The following is an 18,569-nucleotide window of genomic DNA, read 5'->3' on the forward strand; positions in this document are numbered from 1 at the left end:
TAGCATGCACATCATTTATTGGTCCAGTAAGAGGGGAGGGAATGGAATGCGAGGGGATCGTTATTTAGCCAGCTAAAAGTTTAATTTGGTGAAAGATCCAAGTAGTAATATATCCATTTTTACAATTAAAGGATGTAAAATGGCCTAAAACCTTCTCATAATAATTTGATGAATTTCTAAAAAGCACACACATACACACACACACTGTTTTTAAAGCAGTTGTCGAGATCTTATGCTTCATGCAACAAAAATCCTTACAACACATACAAAGTTACACAGAAGTTATTAGGTTTTAAAAATCAAAAAATGTTCGACTAATAAAAACCTATGTTTTTATGTGATATTTTACAAGGGGGTCGTTTTTAAATTGATAGGATTTTTGACACTTTTTTGAGCCGATCATATTTAATATGTGGAGAAAAAAGGATAACGCGGGATAAAAAAAACACAATATATAGAATAGGTTGTATATATAAGTAAAATTGATGGTCTTTTTCATTAATTTCTTTCTGTTAGATATTTTTTTGAGCATTTGATGTCCTGTATAAAATAGTGTATTATGTTCATAATTTTTTTTTATGGTTTATGGCTTTTAATATATTTTCAAAGACAAGCTTTTTTGTGTGTAATACCTGTTTTGTGAATGTAGAAGTATTACATAAATCTTAAAAATATTCTTATAGTTTTGATGTAAAGGGTTGAATAATTGATACCCTGTAAACTTTTTAAAACTTAAATACCTAAAAAATGTTTTATCATTTTATAGAAACCAATTATTATGGATTAAAATCCAAATGGATATAAAGAATGTTATTTCTTTAAAAAGTTGGTAAACATTTCATAAAAAGCAAGGAAAAGTTCGCTAATGTTAACAGGGAAACAGGAATTTCAAGGGAGTTCAAAATCAGAAATTTTTATTGAGTATATATTACACCTTCGTTGGCTATACGCATATTGTTATATCGTCATTTTCATATTAGCGTACAAAAATCAGTGATTCATATAAACATATAAATTAGTGGCTACGCCCCTAGAAGCCTCCAGGGGCACTTGAGAAAATAGTCTAAATCCACCGATGGCTTTTATATTGCTTCCCTGGAAAGTTCAACCAATTAGGATCAGTATTGTTGAGATCTTTTAACTTGAAACTAAGAACCTTATTACTTTATAATATAGGATATTGTTTGTAGCTTTATTCTTATTTTTAAAGATATAATTGCTACTATCATTTCAGAATATTTCTGTTCTAACTGTGATCATGCAAAAGCATAATTGGTCAGTATAAAGTGACTGATTCTATCAACACCCTCTCTATCAACATTGCAAGCCTGTCTTGAGGTAGTATTAATACATTTTAAAATTTATGGATTAATCCTGACTTAAACAAGTACAGATTTTAGTTCTTCATGTTATTTCAAGTATAGTATTTTCCCTGCTATGGTCTGTCTCAAGCTTGTTGGATAGAAACCCAAAATAACAGTTTTTTTTCTTCCGGTTTAATTTGTATTCCATGCTGTTTTAACAGAATACAAAATCATGTTGTCAAACAATAACTTTCACAGTAGTATGGAGTCCTAATAAACTTTATTCAGGCGAGGCCAGTTTAGACAGAGAGATACTCTGTGGTTTTATATTATTTTATTTAGATATGGCCTCCAGAGGAATAATCTATTTAAATGACTCTATTATAATTAAATATATTTTAAGGATTGTACCCAAGCAAGAATAACCAGAAAGCACTGCTTCTCACCCCTACGGCTCATGGTAAACCATCATTGGTCTAATAAAGAAGATTTGCTCTTCAACTCTTGTTTTCTAATACTCAACAGGCAACCAGCATATTGAAGGTAAAAAAGGATAGTAGTGTGATGTTATAACATCATTAAAGGATAGTACTCAGATTTGTATGGTAGACATATTTAACAAGTTCCATGTTTATTTGTGTTTACCACATTTAAATTATTCTAGAGTAGGTCCGCTCCTATAAGCTGTTAAGGAAATCATTACTTAGTTTTTTTTTCTTTACAACTTGTTTCTTTCCTCTTTAGCATATATAGTCTAAAGACCATAATATCTCGTTTATTCTATGTCTAGTACATTTAACTTAATATAGAGTAGATTTGCTCCTACAAGCTGTTAATAAGGTCAATACTTAAATTCATCAGCTTTGTGTTGTTTTTACTCTTTAGCATGTGTAGTCTAAAGACAATAATCGCTTCGAGAGTAGATTTGCTCCTACAAGCTGTTAATAAGGTCAATACTTAAATTCATCAGCTTTGTGTTGTTTTTACTCTTTAGCATGTGTAGTCTAAAGACAATAATCGCTTCGTTTAGTCTATGATTATTACATTTTAAATTATTGTAGAGTAGCTCCGTTTCTGTAAGCTGCTAAGAGTCCAATACTTAAATTTATCTGTAAACCTAACAGTAATCCCAAAAGTTTAATTCACCTTGTTCTAATCGAAAATTAAGATCTCTAGCTATTACCAATTATCATATTTTGTTATATATGATTAATTGTAGAGCAGCTTCACCACTAGTCTAATACTTAAAACGGTCTTTTATGTCTAGTTCGAACACCACTGGTTGGAACACACTTGCTGAAGCTTCACCATTTTATCGTTTATTTTATATGTTTATTATTATATGCTTTATTGAATAAAATTGTATTTTAATATGAATTTGTAACTTATTGATTATTTTTATGTATCCACCCCATTTTAAATTGCATTGATATAAACTCTCAGTAACGTCTGCTTAGAGAACCCAACAATACCTCTAGTACTTGTTGTGTTAAATTTGAGATAAAAAAGCCTTAACCATCTTGGGACCTATATAAAGCTTCTCGGAGATAAAAAAAAAAACTCAATTGGTTCTGAGGTTAACGAGATCTTAACTGATAAACAAAAAACCTAGAGGATATATCCTTTTATATAAGAAGTAACAGGATCTATGTCTGCGCTTCTGTATATCCCAAATAATCTCGCTAACCGCTGAACCGATTACAGTGTACCTTATCATAGGTCCTGGGCCTCTAGAGGCGTAGCCACTTTTTTGTATATAAAACTAAACATAAAGAAATAAGACCAATTTTTTATATCTAAAAGTTTAACATTTGAATTTAATGTTATGAAAAATGCCCCCCCCCCCCCCCCACCGCCAAATTCCATGGAGGGTTCTAAATCCCTTACATTTCACGAAGACTTGAACACATATGTATAAAAATGTTTTCAAGAGCGATGGATTACTAACAACTGAGTAATCTTAAGGGATCATTCTTTATGAAGGGTCTTAAGAGTTTAACAACCTAAAGTAAAATTTCTCAAATTTTTTTACGGTCATTTAAAATTTGTGATTTTTTGGTAACAAGAAAAATTATGTTTATAATTTTGGCATTTATAAGTAGTTGACATTGGTAATAGTTATTTATCGCATCGTATTATTGACCGCTTTCCACGGATATCAAAATTAAAAAATATAAGATCTAAACCAGTTTGTTAGCCCCGCAGAAAATTGTCTGCAAAACATTTTTTTTCAGCATTACCGAAAACCGGTTCTAATCCTGCGGATATCAATCGATTTCGAAGCCATACTGGAAATTATATTAAGCTTTTGTAAAAACCCTTAACATGGAAGATCAAGTATATAAAGCTAAAGGTCTAGATAAGACAGACAAACTTACATTCACTTGTTATTGTGTTCAACTATCCTTTAATCCTGACGTATGATATATTCAAACAAACATTTCTTAAATAATATTTCATTCATCTTAGTTCCCTCTCTCAGGGAGGGAGAGGATATAGTGCTGTTTTATTACACTAGTACCCAAAGTCTTATAATGATTTTTTCTTATTCGTTGGCTAATCAACTTTGGGGACTATTATTAAATTTTAATTGGTTGGTTCGTTAAGTTGAGTGTCCAAATGTATCATCAATCGGGATATAAATATATTAACCGGCCATTGTCATATCCATTTAAATCCCTGCCTTTCCTCCCATCCTTCTTTTACTTAAACTTCTTTAAAAGATTCCACTTTATTTTATTTTGAACCCTCAAAAAATACCCCTGTGTAAATAGCTAGTTTTTTTTAAAAGCGAAGCTTTTCTATAATTAAGGTCGGTCCGTCCGTACGTCCGTCCGTAACGGATAGCTTTTTTCGTTAATTTAGGCATGTTAGAATTGTCCTATTCATTTCAAACTTTGCATGGTGATTCCTGTAGTAGTAAGGTACGATTTAGAAAGCGTAGCAACTCTATAATCATTACCAGAATGTCCGTACGTCCATTTTAAACATGTTGTTTTTTTTACTTTTTTAACAACAAATTTTTATGTGATCTAATAATCCGATTGATCTGATTTTGGTATACTGATACCTGGGACAACAAAATACAATATTATAAGCGAAGCAACTGTATAATCAAGTCCTAAAAATGTAAGTATGTCCATAAACATTACTCTGTATCAAGCAGTTTTTCAACAATTTTACTTACAATTTTGTTCGACTCTTATACATTTATATTCTGATTATTTAGTTCTGACACTATACAAGTGTTAATGTCCGTTTGTCCTACCGTTTCAGTGCTTCGCTTTTATGGATGTTGTCATCCTTGTTTTTTTTTGCAAATTATCTATTAAAATCTCGGGATTAATGATAAACTCAGGAATCTAAAGGGATAAGACAATGGCCGATAAATTGATATACATCTCCAATTATGTACATACAAAATTACCCCTTCAGTTGATTAAAATTAGTGGTTAAAACACATGAAAACTCAACTTAATGAATCAACCAATCAAAATTCAGTGAAGTCCCCAAAGTTGTTAAGTCAACGAATAAGAAACATAAAAATAAAACTTTGAGGACTAGTGTAATAAAAAGCTCATTGTCCTCTCTCTATCTGTAATAAACTGAAATCTGAGATTATTTCTGTGGTACTGGTAATGTTTTAGACTATTTTTTAATCTAAACCTTCTCAAAATTCTAGAAAATAGAAAGGGAGGGCCAGTTCAATACAGAATGGGATAATGACAATGTTCTTATCTACCCAATTTCCCTTCTGTCTCAGAAAAGTGTTTAGTTTTTTTTTGTTGTTGTTTCAATATTACACAAATACAAAATGTATGCTACAAAGTACAAAGCAAGGCGCTATTTTTAAAGCGAAGATTTTCTACAATTACGTTTTATTAAGCTGTACCCCGCCCCCCCCCCCCCCCCCATGATACTAGCCTTTGTTTAGTACCTTGAAAGACTAGTAAGTCTATTTATTAAAAAAGATTTAATTAGAAAATACTTTATTTATAGTTAATTAAGATTCAAGCTCTTTGTTATCAAACTAATTCTAAAATAAAACCTTACAAATAGCTTTACATACATTTATGTAAATGCGCATGGCTTCAAAAGTATCCCCAATATAAAACCTTGAAACTTGCTGTAGGCTGTTTACTTGCATCTAAGAATGAGATGTGTATGAGTGCGTTTGTGTGTGTGTGTGTGTGTATGTGTGTATGTGTGTGTGTTAGTCTCGCATGACAAAGATTAATGAAGTACCATTGTATGTATGTATAATCATGGAAAAAAGGATTTTGAAAATAGCCTAAAACTAGACAGTGAGGCTTATGATTGAATTGCCTGATGTTTATTAAACCTAGTATATTTATGTTATAACAATTTATGTAGCAAAGTCTCTCTATAAATTTAACAAAAATGTCTGTACGTACGTTCAAAAATTTTTATTGTCAAAATATATCACAGAGTCTTCAATTATAGCCCAAAACTATTCAAATTAAAGGTACTATTTGTTTTTTACTTTTTATTTTTTCTTTTTTTTGATATTTTTATCCTTGTTTTTGAGAAGTTTTTTTAAATTTGAACTGTACCTATTTCTTTATCTCTGTATATATCCTACATAGAAAATACATTCATAATATCTTTGTATTTATTTATATAATAAATATTTCTGTACATAACATCTATTTACACTGATTCTTATTTAGATACTACTTGGATATCATAACTAACCGCTGGGCCCCTTGCATGTAAGAAGGGGTGACAGAAAAATAGCTTAAAACCAATTCAAGACGTGCTTTAAAGTTTCCTGATATGCATATGCATATTTTCAAACCAGATGTTCGAAATATTTTTCTTCACAGATTAGAAGAATAATTGGAGCTTGTGCAGTTCCTGGTAACGTTTATTTAAAAAAACTACTGACTTTAAAGGCTGTTAACGGCCAAACGATGGAAAGTATAGCTAGCAGCCTTTAAAGTTCATAGAAGTTTAGAGGTAATAATTACCAGGAACATTTGAACAGAGCTGGATCTTTAAACCATTTCAATGGTGCGTTAAATCACCCCGCGCAGAATTCAGCCAATCACAGCGGCGCATTTTACGAAATCCGAATAATTTGCTATGAGCATAACATTTTTACAGAAAAGCTATTCTATAAGTCAACTTTGTAAGTTTTTTTTGTCTGTAGCGATCTACATGGATGAGACAGTGGCCTAAAAATTGATGTATATTCCCAATGATAATACACAAAATAACCCCTTCTTTAGATTACAATTAGTTTTTGAAACGTTAGGATGCCCAACTTAATGAACCAACGAATCAAAATTAAATGAAAAAGTCTCCAAAGTTTTCAGGTAAGAAAATGTTACTACAAAACTTTGGGGACTAGTGCAATAAATAGTCCTCTCCCTCCCTGCTTTTCGTCTGTAACGGTCAATCCCTGAAAGCTATGATAAACGAACAGGCATACAATCATCAAATTACTTTTTCCTGCAGTAGTGATGAAATTAAACCTTTCCTTACAACGACAAAACATAAAGAGGAACTTTAATAGATTAAGAGAAATAGAAAGAATACTTTTGTGGCAAAAAATCGGAATGTGAATCACTGGCGGGGAATAACGGGGGGGGGGGGGCTGTTAGGGAGTAGGTATGTAGGGGAATTTTTGTATCAAAAGGGTTAACATAATGTGATATAGACAGACTTACATAAGTTAATGATAGAGTAGACTTAATGTTCAATTCAAAATGCAAACAGATTTTTAAGTATTTATTATATTGGATTAAATGCAGTTTTTGAGTAAATAAGATTATATATTGATACTATATTTAGAAATGATTAAATATATTAATAAGTCAAAACTACTGATTATTCAAAGCTGGATAGTTCTGAAGTAGCAGGATGTCTGTCTGTATATCAGGACACCAAACAACAGGATGACTGTCTGTTTAATTAATACAATGTATTAATTAACTGTGCACTTTGAAGGGGTAGAATATCTGCCTATGCAAACTATATAAAGTAATAGGATGTCTGTAAATAGCTGTATTGGTCTTAATAAAGACTCGAACCCAAACCAGATAATGTTCTGTGTTAGGACTCTCAATATCAACTGACTTAAATATATTTTCTCTTTATTCTTTCTGAGAGCAATTAAAGAGTAATCAAGAGTAAACTTAAATATATGACATCACAACATAAATATATGACATTTACCCCCTTCTGAAACCATCCAGCTAAGCATGGTTTCACCATCCATCAGGCTGATCTAATAAACTAGGATCAATGTCTTCACTGGGTGAACCTACATCGAAATTAACCCCGGCCTCAAGTCCTTCCTCTCCTTCACCCACTGGAGGAGGAGTGTTCAGCGCCCCTCCACCAACCTCAGCCGAGACACCCACTGGTGCCGCCATGACAGCATTACCCGCTGCAGCAGTTACGGACCCTCCTACAGCAACCATCACAGCATCATTTACCGCTGAGGCGGTATCATTCGCAACAGCCACCTCTGCAGCAACCGCTGGTCCATCTGCCGGCATTGCCACCTCCATATCAACACCACCAGTGACCTGAACACCTCCCGAAACCAACATCACCCCGTTGTTAGCCTCAGCACCACCAGAAGTTCCAGCCTGTTGCAACTGCCAATATGCTGCCGCCGGTAAGTCATTGTTTATTCTGCGCCGGATCTCGCTAAGCTCACTAAAAATATTGGACAGGTGCCGTTGCACTTCAGCCTCTTTTTTGGCCATCTCAGAAATAGCCTCTTGAACCTTAGTTCCCTGTCCTGCCAAAACACTTTCCACCTGTTGGCCCACCTGCTGTCCCAACTTGATTGAACTACTTTCCCAATTATCAGTCATTGCTGTCTGTACACTCTGTACCATATAAGAAGCCTTTTGCTGTGCAGTAGTAGCCACCATTTGCTGCATCTCCGTATCGACCTTCCTTATACAGTCCATTAGATCCCTCTTATGCGAGGCCAACATATCTTTAACCCGATTATGACTGTCCGTCTGCCAAAGTTTCTGTGCAGTGTTCAAACTTTTGACTGATTCTCTTACAGCTTCACGAATTTTTTTCCTCAATCATAGGCTTTAGAGTCACAGCAACAGAATTACTGATTCTACCTATATCTTCATCACTGAGCGGCGCTAAGCCCTGTCTGTCATTCTTGCGTTCAGCCTTATTTCTCTCAACCTCAGCACGTAAATCTGGTAACTCCCTCTTTTGTTTAGGCCCAAGAGAATCTGCCCCAGCAGGCCGCTTGACCACGCCCCTTCTGGAAGTACCTTCCCCAGCATCATTATAAGCCTTGCTGGCTCCCCTTCTGGAAGTACCTTCCCCAGCATCATCATAAGCCTTGCTGGCTCCCTTAGTCCTGACCGACCCAGCAGCCTGATTTGGCACAAACTTACCAAACCTGCGCCGTCCCTCACCAGAACCAGTATCTGCCACCTTTCCAGGCTTGTCCGATGGAGGCTCAATCCAACTGTCTACCTCTGAACCACTCTGTTCACTAGGCAGACGATCCCTGGAATCAAGCTCAACTTCAAGACTCACGTTGCCAACATCGTCCTCATCATCATATCCAGGCTCATACCTGGGCGATTCTACATCATACTGCCTCCTATCATCTCTTCTATACACAACATGCCGCCGATTAGATCTACCAGCATCCAACATCTCAACAGACGGTTCACGCTCCTCCCGCCGACCAGACGCCCGCTGATACCGCCTTTCGTTTCCGTCTCCATTTCCTGATAATAATCAATAATTAAATATTAACATTTTAATATTCTAATATTTTAACATTTTTCATATATAAGACGACATTCAAAACGAAATACTTTTATATAAATTATATTTATCAGGGATGCCAAATTTTAATTACTGTTTTCCCGATAACGCGAAAATTTAACGCAGTTACACAGTCTGCCTAAACAACCAACACACAGCAATCCAATAACCACCCCAGCAGCACCCATCACAGCCATAACAAAATGCTGCCAACTATTAGTCAACCAATCAATTGAGGAATTATACAAATGTACAAACCAATCTTCTGTCACCTCTACAACAAACGCATTTGAATTAGCAGCCAATTCCGAAAGTTTAGCCTCTTCCACAGACTCCAACACCTGTCCTTTCTCTCTCTTATCCAGCAGATGCTCAAAATTCAATGGTACCTTCAACCAACTATCCTCCAGCCGTTTAGTCTGAACCAGCTGCATTCCTGCCCCCTTGTTGCCTAGATATAATCCAGGTTTAACTCTCACAAATACTGGATTTTTCCTACACTCGACAACCATCAACAAGGAAACATTTTTAACTAATCTTGTGAATGGTTCTACAGCAACAATTCTATTATCCATAAACAAAGAAAAATGACCAAGATAACACGGCAAATTTGCTCCTATAGTCACATTTAACCATCTTTTTTTACATACAGACACAAGCTCCATCTCCCCTAGATGTTGAACCAACAAATTTCCGACTTGTTTGATGTTGGAATGAAACAAATTATTCTCCCAACACCCCTGTTCTGCCTGCAAAATCCTTTCCACCTGATGATATGAAGAGGTTAACTGTAATAATAAAGCACCATCCTCCTCCTTTTTCCGCATCCAAGGAAAAAAATTCTTTTTAGCAGTTGTAATCCACAAAAATACATCAGGAACGTTGGTATGAAAGTAATGCAAGTCAGTCAGAAAGTCAGAAAACTCCACTTTTTTCCCCAGTTTCAATCCCAACGAAAACTGTGGAGAAATCGCCAACCAACTTTGGCCACCCTGATTATTAGCATCATCCGCCATATTAGAAAATGTAAACAAAGTTAAATTCACAATTTCAACAGTCCGAAAATAACTAAAATAACGTCTATCTTCCTGTGATTTATTGTGAACTATCACTCGATCAAGCCCAAGCCGCAGATCAGACTCCAGACAATGTGCACCAATGAATTGATCCTCAAGAAAACAACTGTTATCAGGTAACATTGAAATTTGTATATTTTTCAAATAACTTGTAATCTGAACTTCTTGAAAAGTATTAGGCACAAAGGTATTATTTAAATAAATACCATCCCCTCTGCACTGAGGGTCAATCCCATACGTCATCATATCATCATACAGGATGGTACCATTTATGAAATAAGTCAGTGACCGGTCATAAAACGCTACAGGCAACCGTCGTCCATCTATGTCTAACACCCTCTGTTCCTCCATCCTTTTACAATCTTCACTAGAAATTAACTCATCACTACTAACAACAGCTGGTGCCCCTAAATGTAGGTGGCTATATTTGCCGCAATACCAGGTGTGAACCGTTCTGTCGACGTGACATTGTACTGCGGGCAAAAATCTCACTCCCACTTTTTTTAACAGATGACCGCTGATTGTTCCATTAAACTCATGCTGACCAAATACTGTACATTCTGAAGCCCTCAACTCAGGACCGTCGCCAACACACTCCTTTACTAGCACAGGTATCATATCAGCCCCACAGGGTATCAAACACAATCCCCAAATTAAAAAATATTTACCTGATTTGAATTTATTATTATGACCAGACATTATTAGCTGATAACTGTTCACCGATTCACCCGCAAATATCAACTGATTTAGCCTTTCATTGCAGGACAACTTTCTACCTACTAGCTTTGTCAGCACATATTTGTTATTAAAATAATCAAATAACAATTCATGAACTCTTATTATAATATATTTTTTTTTTTTTAAAAATAATTATTATCAGCTCTCCTTTCCCTACTTTCTCCGTCCTCGAGTTCCTATCTGAACATGTACCACAGGACCCCCTACCTGAGATCTTAACCTCCTCCCAGTGTCCCATAAATATTTCGCCACCCGTGATCCACTTTTCTTAATTGTAACTAATCTTTCAGGTGAAGATTGCGGCGGCGCCGTAGTCAAAAACGACTGTTCCGATGGAAGCTCAACCTCGTCAAAATTACCCTCAACTACAGGAGCAGGCACCACAGATTCATCTGTCACTCCCACCTCTACTCCTTCACCTACAGGTATAATTTCTCTATTTCCATCTCCTGAAACTCTGTCATTATCAACCTCAACCTCACTCTCCTTCTCCTGAATCTCGTCACTCTGTCTTTCCTCTGCCAACTCAAAACCATCATTTTCAGATGACAAATACACAACATCTTCACTCTCTCTCTCCTCTACAGTTTCTCTCTCTACAGGCATATTGTCAACCTCCAAAAATATCTCATCGGACGGACAAATTTCAGGTAAAGGAAAAACGTTAAAATTAACCTCCTCCCCTAAAACTTCCGTTCGAGCATGAATTTTTCGAATTTTATCCCTACCCACAACCTGATTTTTCTTGATGGGATTATTCCCAAAAGGTGCCAACTCATACAATGCATCCGAAAATTTCTTAACTACAATAAAAGGCCCTCCGTAGAAAGACTGTAATTTCTTGGACACGTCAGTTTTTACAATATTAAAGAAAGCATAACAAACATCTGTCACTCTTAATGCTTCCCTCTGTACTCTGTGTTTATTTTGAACCTCTAAATATAACTTGGATTTTGTAGAAATCCTCTTAATTACATCCTCCATATTTTTCAGAAATTCCAAATACGACCGCGAGGATGAAGATTCAACAGACGGGACTGGTGATAGAAAATCGAGGGGAATACGTGGCTGCCGACCAAAAACTAGAAAAAATGGAGAATATCCAGTTCTAGTACTCTTGGAGCAGTTAATCACCAACGTAGCCAAAGGTAATTTTTTAGCCCAGTCCTTTGTTCCATGATTTTCATCTACTTTCAAAGCAGCATACAAACTTTGATTTTGCCTCTCTACAGGATTCGAATTTGGATTCCTGGGGGGAATTAGGACAGTATCCACCCCCAATCCTTTCATCACGCCTTTAAACACACTGCTTGTAAAATTTGTACCTCTATCCGATCTCAAAGCTCTAAATAAACCATAGGTAGGTACAAAATTTTCCAATATAGCCTTTACAGTTGTTTCAGTTTTAGCATCAACCAACGGACATGTAAAAACATATCTAGAAAATAGACAAACCATGATTAAGACAAATTTAACCGTCTGTCCCTGATGATAACATGGAGTCCAAGGTCCAACTAGATCTACCGACATATTAGCAAAAACTTCACTACTTTGAACAGAATGAGTTATAGGTGAAACATGTTTAGGATTACTTCCAGCCTTTTTCAAACATGTAATACAACTTCGTATTCTCGATTCCACAAACTTGTTCACGCCAGGCATAAAAAATCTCTCATTTATCTTACGTATTGTCTCCTGCACACCTCTATGTCCAGAACCATATCCAACATGAGCTGAATCAAATATATCATTGTATAAAGAAAGAGGCACTACAGGCCTCTCGACAAAACCCCCTTCGGCCAAAGGCTGTCTGAAAATTACAACCCCCTCTAGCACATACATATGGCCAATAAGATTGTAAAATAATTCTTTTCTGCCCGATAGCTCCGCCCTCTCATAAGACGACAACTGTCTCCTTTCCAATATCCATAACCTTATTTCATTTAGGATCTCGTCCTGCTGAAGACTACTTTGCCAGACAAACTCAACATCCGCCTCATCCTCTGCAGAATGTACCTGCATAATAGAATAGATTTGATCCAGAAATGGTGAATCATTCAGGTAAGGATCTAAAATTTTATTATCTGTCTCTCTACACTCCTGACAATCCTTCAGTCGATGGTCCTTACAATCTAACTCAGTTCTCGACAAATAATCTACATTCACATGCTTAGTCCCCTGTCGATGGATAACTGTAAAGTCAAAACTTTGCAAGAAAGTTATCCATCGATAGGTGACACCGTTTATTGATCCTTTAGCCCAACGTTTATAATGCACTAGTGAAATACTGTCTGTCCGAACCAAAAATTCACGAAACCTACAAAAGTGTAAAAAATTCTTTAATGCATATACTAATGCACCTAATTCTCCTTTATAGGAAGGATAATTTTGTTCTGCAGCATTACACTTTTTACTACAGACACCAAACACTCTCTCTACACCATCCTGTTCTTGCGAAATAATCCCTGCAAAATACTGAGAACTATAATCTACATCCACGATAAAAAGATTAGGATTATCCCATTGAGGATAGCCTTTACACATTTCAGTCTTGAACATTTCCATAAATTCAGTCCATACTCTGTCCAATTCTTCTGTCCACTTTATTATAGTGTCATTCCTGTGACTATCCAACATGCACGACCTCTTGGCATAATCAGCAAAATATCCTCTGTAATAATTAGTAAATCCCAAAAATTTCTGCAACTCCTTCCCTGTTCTAGGCTTGCCCCAATCCTTAATCCGTTCCAAATATGCAGGATTCATTTTCAATCCATCGGCACTAATAATATGCCCCAAATAATGGCATTCTCTAGTCAATAAATCACACTTATCTAAATTCAATTTCAGGTTGACCTGCCTAAGAACTTGAAACAGTGCCTGCAGATGCTCTACATGTTCCTCTGGACTTGATGAAAACACGATCAGATCGTCCAAGTAGCTGATACAGAATCCATACATACCTGGCAGGATAGACAGCACCTTATCCATCAGAGCACAGAACAGGCTGGGTGCATTACACAACCCAAATGGCAACCTGTTAAACAAATACATCCTGTTTGCTGCACTAAAAGCTGTCAACGGTTTAGAGTCTTCATCCATAGTCATCGAATGGTAGGCAGCTGTCAAATCAAGAGTACTGAACACCTTGCCAGAACCCAGCTTCGTCAGATTATCCGAGATCAGTGGCAGCGGCCATGCCACCCGCTTAGTCACGTTGTTCAGGTTGCGGAAATCGATGACAAACCTCAACTTAGCCTCTGCTCCAGGTGCAGCCTTCTTTTTCACAGCAAAAATAGGACTAGACCAATCCGAGAAACCCTCCTCAATAATGCCAGCATCCAGCCATTTGGTTAACTGTTCCTTCAATTTAGCATCGTACTCTGGATTCAAAGGAATATTTCTGGCCTTCACAGGTTTAGCTCCAGGTAACAATTCTATATTATATGTCATTAATCTACAATCACCAATATCTGAATCATTCATTGAAAAGATATCAAAATTTTCCAAACAAATTTTAATAATCCTGGGTTTCAATTCTGGATTTTCCTTAATCATCTGGTTTTCATCTAACTTCAATTTTTGAATAATAAACTGTACCCGTTCATGCATTTTTTGCCCCGACAACTTTTCTGGCTTATCCAATTCATTAATTGTTTTATTACAGGTAACATCTTGATTATCCATGATGAAACAATGCCCCATCTTCACATTTCTCAGCAAGGTAATAGGTTTTATTGACGCATTAACCACATTAACCACACAAGACCCATCTTTCCGTGGCTGATACACCCCCTCAATAATCATAATCCCATTGCCACTTGTCATCTTAGAAGAATTAGGGGACACGTACCAAAGCCCATCATTCTTTAATCCAGTCACATGCACCACAGCGGTAGATCCTCCAGGATAAAAAATAGTTTTATCCAGCAACTTCACATTATACTTCGTTGAATATAACTCTCCAAACCCACCCCCCTCCTTTATCCCTGGCAAGGTAGGTTTAGATGGAATTTCAGAATTCATTCGTCCGGACAAAATAGGAATTTTCTGTATCTCCGCCACCACCTGTTTCTGTAAACAGGAATTAATAGGAACAGATTCCCCACAAAATTCAAACTTATCTTCATCCAAACAAATATTAATTTTATTCTTTTTCAGGAAATCAGATCCAAGATTTACCAACCTACTCGTCACCTCAGGTACATAAAATATCTACGTAAACACAGCTTGAGTTCCAGCAAATCTAAATTTCAACTCAACATATCCAATAATATTAACTTTCTTTAAATCTACTGAATATGCTGATAATTTAGCAGGACAAAACTCAATTCCATGTTTATCAAGAATTTCTCTAGATATCAAAGAATTAAAATTATTTCCTGTATCAATAATTCCTAACTCTTTCACCGGAATATCAGCCCCAGGCACAAGAAATTCTAAATCCGCACAAATAGGCATTTTCGTTATCTTCAAAAACTTCACAATCTCTTGAAAACACTAGTCATTATAATTAATTAATATATCCATATATTTTAGATATACATCATTCCACTACACAGCAGTCAGCCCCCCATCTGTCACCAGCCGCCAACATACTGTTCAATTTATGAAATCCTGTACATCTCCCAGACTACCAGCATCACACAACTACACTCCAAGCCTTTTCTTATACAAGTAAGTACCTTTCGAAGTATTCAACCTTTCATAGGTACCTATCAAAATATAATATATAGTAGATATATATATATATAAATATATATATATAATGTTTTCATTAACACGATCACACCTTGACTGAAGAATAAACAAGACAGTAATCCTTTATAAAGTTGAGAGCAATAATGTAAATACACAACAGCAAAATTAACTATTTACAGTACTATAGCCTATATAATGAATATGAATAAAAGAACGATTTATAAATTTCATCCTAAAATGAGATTTATACATCGAATCAATCATATCCATTACATAGGATACTGCTGAAAATTGTTTCTGGCTATGTCAGCAATCATAGCCTCATACTGTTTCTCATCTCTGCTCTTTTCAGAATCCACAACAGGCCCCACCTGATTGCCCCACCTATCCACAACAGGCCCCACCTGATTGACTGTCTTCTTCAGAAACTGCTCAGGTATTACCCTATTATTAGGCACTCCAGGACCCTCTTTCTTTTCGCTACCGGCTGAGAAAAACTTAGCTTTGGTCTTTCCTATGCGAGAATCAGGAGCTGGCGGCTTGCCGTCTCTCTTCTGCCAGCAACTAGCCACTACATGACCTTTTTTCCCACAATACCAACAAACCATAGTTTTAGCCTTCGAATTCAGAGCCCCAATCACGTTCTCCACCTGATCCCAAGGAATATCATCATCCCCTTCAATCCACGCATTATTATCGCCAATCTCAGTCCTGCCCTCCATATCAGATACATGCACTTCACTGATTACAGGCCTAGCTTTCACCTCCCTAGAATCCTCTAGCCTCAACCCTTCCATAGCTTGAGAATAACAGGACGTTACATTTTCAGGTGAAACGTGTCCAGAACGAGCCCAGCTTATATAATGCTGACCTCTGCGAATCAAATAAGTCAAGAAAGCACTGTAATCTTCCAGGTAATGCATAGATTCAATGAAATTAGCCATATCTCTAGCTAAATCAGAAAACAGCAAATTCTTAGCCACATTATTGTAGAAATCACGCCAAGATTGTCTAGAAATTTGACCAGGATGCATAAGCCTAAACAGACGCAATTTAGCATTGAAAAACACATCCACATTCTGACCACTCTTTTGTTTCAGGGCGTAAAAGAATTCGGTAGCCGACTCTGTATCAGCAAAGGGTATCACCAACCTTCTTATCAACAGGTAATAACCTAAAGCACTTAAGGAAGCATTAGCCTCCGGCGTAATAAGCCGCCCCATCTTCTTCCCTTTGCACTCAAAAATCCTATTGTACAGGACGTCCTTGAAAAGCATAGGATCCTCCAGCTTTGCGAACCTAGCAACCCTCCATAAGGATAAGAAATAATCCTCAAAATCAATGTTTCCATCCCAAAATGGAGCATCCCGCACAAAATCACTATCCCACTTGACTCCTCTTACAAGACAAAACTCCTTAAACTGCTCCTCTACAGTCTGTTGGCTTACACTACCGCCGGCCACCTTTTTATAGGCCTTAAGCACTTCAGCCCTTTCCTCAATTAAAGGAAATATATCCAACAATTGATTCTCATATTCGGTCAGACAACTCTCACGAACATTCATCCAATTACCATTCCCAACAGGACCTAAAAACTCAATCTGCGAAAACTTCAAATGTCCAGGAGCACTTTTCCCTCTTTTAGCCTCAAAATTTGTAGAATCCAATTTAGCCTCCACACTCAAACGATTAATGAAAGATGTATTAAACGAATCATCTCCCGTCGCTTTGACTGCAGATACACTAGCCCCCATACTTGTCTCATACAAAAAACCGCTAATATCCCCATCCACTGGCAATTGCGCCACCTTTTTCTTAATAGTAGCCAAATCAACATCATAACCTAACTTCTTATGCTCATCAGAGTTCTTAAACTCTTTCACCTTATTCTCCAGCCGTTTATTCGCCGCCGTTAACTTATCCACCTGACCTTTGACAGTCGTATGCTCCTGCAACATTGCCCTAACATATTTTTTTATGCTTTCAGGCACAACGTCATTCTCCACCTCGCCCAACGCCAACTCCACATTCGCATTGGCACCTGCACCAGCATCCTCAGCCGCAGCATCCTCCTCCTCCCAATTTTCGGGAGTTCCATCATCATCCTGACTGTCATTCTCCCGAGGACGTTTAGGCGGCCGTCCACGCTTGCCTTCAGTTTTACCCCGCTCTCCTTTTTCTCCATCAGCCATATCCGAGCACTGGAACTAGATCCGCCGTGAAATTTAGATCAAAAGAGTTAAAGAATGAAATTCCACAGAAACCTGAAATATAAATCAAGTTAGAAATATAAAAATTAAAACAAAACTGTGAAAAATCCGAGATAAAAAAATATCTCAAAAAGTGATTGACTCCAAATTAAACACCACTTCCCCCACCCTTAACTCAGCAGCAGGTCTAAATAACACGTAGCACAATAAGACTGCGCCAAATGTGATATAGACAGACTTACATAAGTTAATGATAGAGTAGACTTAATGTTCAATTCAAAATGCAAACAGATTTTTAAGTATTTATTATATTGGATTAAATGCAGTTTTTGAGTAAATAAGATTATATATTGATACTATATTTAGAAATGATTAAATATGTTAATAAGTCAAAACTACTGATTATTCAAAGCTGGATAGTTCTGAAGTAGCAGGATGTCTGTCTGTATATCAGGACACCAAACAACAGGATGACTGTCTGTTTAATTAATACAATGTATTAATTAACTGTGCACTTTGAAGGGGTAGAATATCTGCCTATGCAAACTATATAAAGTAATAGGATGTCTGTAAATAGCTGTATTGGTCTTAATAAAGACTCGAACCCAAACCAGATAATGTTCTGTGTTAGGACTCTCAATATCAACTGACTTAAATATATTTTCTCTTTATTCTTTCTGAGAGCAATTAAAGAGTAATCAAGAGTAAACTTAAATATATGACATCACAACATAAATATATGACAATAATCT

General features: G+C 36.4%; 1 protein-coding gene and 3 long non-coding RNA genes across 5 annotated transcripts; all 4 read left to right on the forward strand.

Annotated features, from left to right (window-relative positions):
- The first annotated feature begins 1,207 nt into the window (after positions 1-1,207).
- Positions 1,208-2,681, forward strand: LOC145325691 (uncharacterized). Its single transcript, XR_013881546.1, has 3 exons — positions 1,208-1,338; positions 1,708-1,847; positions 2,572-2,681. It is a non-coding gene; the product is annotated as an uncharacterized LOC145325691 (long non-coding RNA).
- A 4,606-nt stretch (positions 2,682-7,287) lies between these two features.
- LOC145327218 (uncharacterized) lies at positions 7,288-8,649 on the forward strand. The gene is made up of 2 exons (XR_013882124.1): positions 7,288-7,953; positions 8,531-8,649. It is a non-coding gene; the product is annotated as an uncharacterized LOC145327218 (long non-coding RNA).
- A 5,447-nt stretch (positions 8,650-14,096) lies between these two features.
- LOC145327217 (uncharacterized) lies at positions 14,097-16,427 on the forward strand. The gene is made up of 5 exons (XM_080170794.1): positions 14,097-14,334; positions 14,574-14,630; positions 15,068-15,108; positions 15,446-15,583; positions 15,960-16,427. The coding sequence occupies exons 1-5, from the start codon at positions 14,145-14,147 to the stop codon at positions 16,017-16,019; spliced, it is 486 nt and encodes a 161-aa protein (XP_080026920.1). The 5' UTR covers positions 14,097-14,144; the 3' UTR covers positions 16,020-16,427.
- Positions 15,834-18,212, forward strand: LOC145327219 (uncharacterized). Of its 2 annotated transcripts, XR_013882126.1 has the most exons (4): positions 15,834-16,043; positions 16,437-16,521; positions 16,708-16,773; positions 17,595-18,212. It is a non-coding gene; the product is annotated as an uncharacterized LOC145327219 (long non-coding RNA). The 2 variants fall into 2 exon arrangements; XR_013882125.1 differs by lacking the exon at positions 15,834-16,043 and having other exon boundaries at positions 16,437-16,773.
- Positions 18,213-18,569: the final 357 nt, after the last annotated feature.

Source organism: Acartia tonsa, chromosome 8 (genome assembly GCF_053477335.1).
Source record: "Acartia tonsa isolate MP-2025a chromosome 8, ASM5347733v1, whole genome shotgun sequence".
NCBI classification, from domain to species: Eukaryota; Metazoa; Arthropoda; class Copepoda; order Calanoida; family Acartiidae; genus Acartia; species Acartia tonsa.

Bases quoted from the DNA above. Each gene is read 5' to 3' on its own strand.
- LOC145327217 (XM_080170794.1), top strand. From the start codon at position 14,145: ATGACAAACCTCAACTTAGCCTCTGCTCCAGGTGCAGCCTTCTTTTTC. The intron at 14,335-14,573 runs GTAACAATTCTA...GTTTTATTACAG, and splicing joins CTTCACAGGTTTAGCTCCAG to GTAACATCTTGATTATCCAT. The intron at 15,109-15,445 runs GTACATAAAATA...CATATATTTTAG, and splicing joins CAACCTACTCGTCACCTCAG to ATATACATCATTCCACTACA.